Source organism: Schistocerca nitens, chromosome 1 (assembly GCF_023898315.1).
Source record: "Schistocerca nitens isolate TAMUIC-IGC-003100 chromosome 1, iqSchNite1.1, whole genome shotgun sequence".
NCBI lineage: Eukaryota > Metazoa > Arthropoda > Insecta > Orthoptera > Acrididae > Schistocerca > Schistocerca nitens.
In genome coordinates, this window is record NC_064614.1 from 980,374,777 (window position 1) to 980,377,672 (window position 2,896).

The 2,896-nt window shown below is 36.4% G+C and overlaps 1 protein-coding gene across 1 annotated transcript; it reads left to right on the forward strand.

Moving 5' to 3' along the window:
- The first annotated feature begins 384 nt into the window (after positions 1–384).
- On the forward strand, positions 385–2,196 carry LOC126216638 (uncharacterized). The gene is made up of 4 exons (XM_049942108.1): positions 385–561; positions 936–1,143; positions 1,315–1,658; positions 1,804–2,196. The coding sequence occupies exons 1-4, from the start codon at positions 385–387 to the stop codon at positions 2,071–2,073; spliced, it is 999 nt and encodes a 332-aa protein (XP_049798065.1). The 3' UTR covers positions 2,074–2,196.
- Positions 2,197–2,896: the final 700 nt, after the last annotated feature.

The following is a 2,896-nucleotide window of genomic DNA, read 5'->3' on the forward strand; positions in this document are numbered from 1 at the left end:
TTTCCATAATTTTTCCAAGAAATTAAAACGATTATTAAGTTCATTTGTAAATTTGTGTGCATGTTTTCTATGTACGAATGGGAAGGAACAAAGAAACCTTTAGAAATTACATTCGACGTTCTTGCAAATTAAAAAAAAATGTTAAATGTTGTTTTATTTGTAGTCTTAATTCACTTTTTTGAGTGACCATCTCGCGGGTGCACACTGTTCTCTTGCATTTTTGTACAATTGTACGTACTTATTGATATTTATTCGCTTTAGGTCAGGGTTCAGAAAAAATTTCAACTCTATCAGCATAAAAAGACATCTCAGCACCAGAACAACTTAACCAAAGCACGGTTAGAAACTTAAAAGCAACCGTTGATCTCCTCATTTTCGAACCATATGTACGACAAAAGTGAGCTCAATGAAGAACTTTGCGAGGCTATAATAAAAGCAAACAACCCCTTGAATAAGCTGGACAATGAAGGATTGAGGACATTCTTGAAAAAATACACAGGAAAAGATATTCCTCACGAGTCAACGATCAGAAATAACTATGTGGACCCATTGTATGAAAAGGTAAGGTTTTTCGGTATGTGAAAGTCAATGGATATTATTTGATATATACTGAGCCAAAATAATAGTCGATTAATTTTAAAAAACTCGAAAAATAAATTTAAGTTATGTTTGATTGTTTATTTTTTTTTTATGACTTGAGAAGGAGACAGTCTGTCTCAAAACGTTCACTGCAAAAAAGAAAGTAAATTTATTTTTAAAGAATATAATTTTTTGTGCGAATTAAACTACTATTATTTTGTTCAATGTATATACATAATAAAATAGTAAAAATACAGATAGGTGCTAAAACTGATATAGTTTGTTTTCGTGTGTATGTCTCCTACGTAGTGTCCATATGTTTATGTGTATTTTTTAATTTAGTTCCTCTATTACAGACATTGGAGAATATTAAGAAAGACATTAGCGATTCTCTAGTCTGGCTATCCGTTGACGAAACCACTGATTCTTGCGGTCGGTATATGGTGCACGTCATAGTTGCAAAATTCTCTGCTGCCGAGGCTGGACGAGGACACCTCATACTACGCAAAGAAGTGGAACGAACTACTCACACCACGACTGCTCGCACAGTGCGGGAAGCATTGTGTAAGTTTCGACAATATTGATAGTATAAAATAAATTATAGGTAACATAATAGTGCAGTTTTCCACATCATATCCCGAGACAACAATTAGTTTTTCACATCATGTCCCGAGCCAATAATAAAGTAATAAAAAAGAATTGTAAAATTTGTAAAATCCTTTGATTTTCTTTCAGGCGTGCTAAGGAGAAGTGAAGATCAGAAACGTGGGGAGTACAAGGTTTTAGCCATTGTGATGGCTAGTGCCGCATATATACTGAAGGCAGAGTGTCTCCGAGTGTTTTACCCTAAAATTATTCACCTCACGTGTCTGACCCAGGGCATCCATCGAGTCGCTGAAGAGGTCAGAGCCATTACCAGAGGTCAACAGCCTTATCTCTTCGGCAAAGAAGGTTTTCATCATGGCACCAAGTCGAGTGAGCCTGACTGTCCTCTGCCACCTGAACCAATCTTCACGAGGTGGGGAACGTGGATTTCAGCTGAAAATTATTATGCGGACAACCACAGAAAAGTTGAAGAGGTATGGATGCGTATGTAGTTCTGGATAAATTGAATAAGCAGAGAAAACGAACACATTGTAGAATTCCAATATTAAGCTTATTTCTCTGTACAGCAGTTTTCAGCTTGAAACCGACATTCACTAGATTCCTACATTCTTGTTCCAGGTCCTAAAGGGCTTTGAAGATAGCGAAAATTTAGCCACAGCAAAAGCCAAGGACGCCATGAAGAATTCCAGCGTGTTACACAGCCTATCTTTCACCCGAGTGCACTTGGGTGTCCTTCCAGACCTAATTGAGAAACTTGAGACTCGCAACATGGGAGTTACGAAGGCAGTGGCTCTCGTCGAAGGACTTAGGACACAGTGTTGGCCAGGTCCGATCGGTGAGAGAATTAGAAGAAAATTGGGTGCAGTTCTTCATAGAAATCCTGGTTGATCTACGATTCGGAAGGTAGCTCAATTACTGGAAGAAGAGAAACGCTCTGAGAATCTATATTATTTCACGTCGTCTGATGTTGCTGCTCTTAAATTTTTACCTGTAGTGTCATGTTATGTTGAACAATCATTTTCAAGATTGAGAATGTTATTATCTGACCACAAGAAAAATTTTAATGTAGAGAATATGGAAAAATTGTTAAACAAACTCAAATTTTTAGAATTTACCAAATTTATCGTGTAAGTACCTATGTTATACTTCATTTTATTCATTGAATTATAGCCATTATTGAAAAATACTTGATTGTTATTCATTAATTTTTCAATTAAGATGCATATTTTAAACAATTTATCTAAGAGAAATGCGTAATTAAAGAATTTTAGCTGCATATTTAAAGGCATATACTGGCAGTAAGAGCATATTTTAACTGCATATTTCGATGAGTTTTGGCGCATATTTCGTGGGTTTTAAGTGCATATCGATCCGAACACTACTTATTACCCAACCTTATTTTTCTACGGACCTTGGTTCCTCGCATTCCCTGACTATGTTCTCAGCGTTTGCTAACGCATTTACAATCTGTAACTGTAAGTCATTGTGAGAGCAATGAAGCAGAGAACGCGTCACCGATCTGACAAATTTCACAGTGCTTGCTTTGTACGCATTCCGCTAACCAACATTTTTATTACAACTCTTTTCGGTTGCTGACGTGAGTTTGGTCTATTCTTGTTCGTGACATAGAGTGTCGGACATTTTCTAAATTTCTTTGTCACCCTTCATCTCTTATGCATAGTTTTATGGACGAACATATTGGCTTTTCATA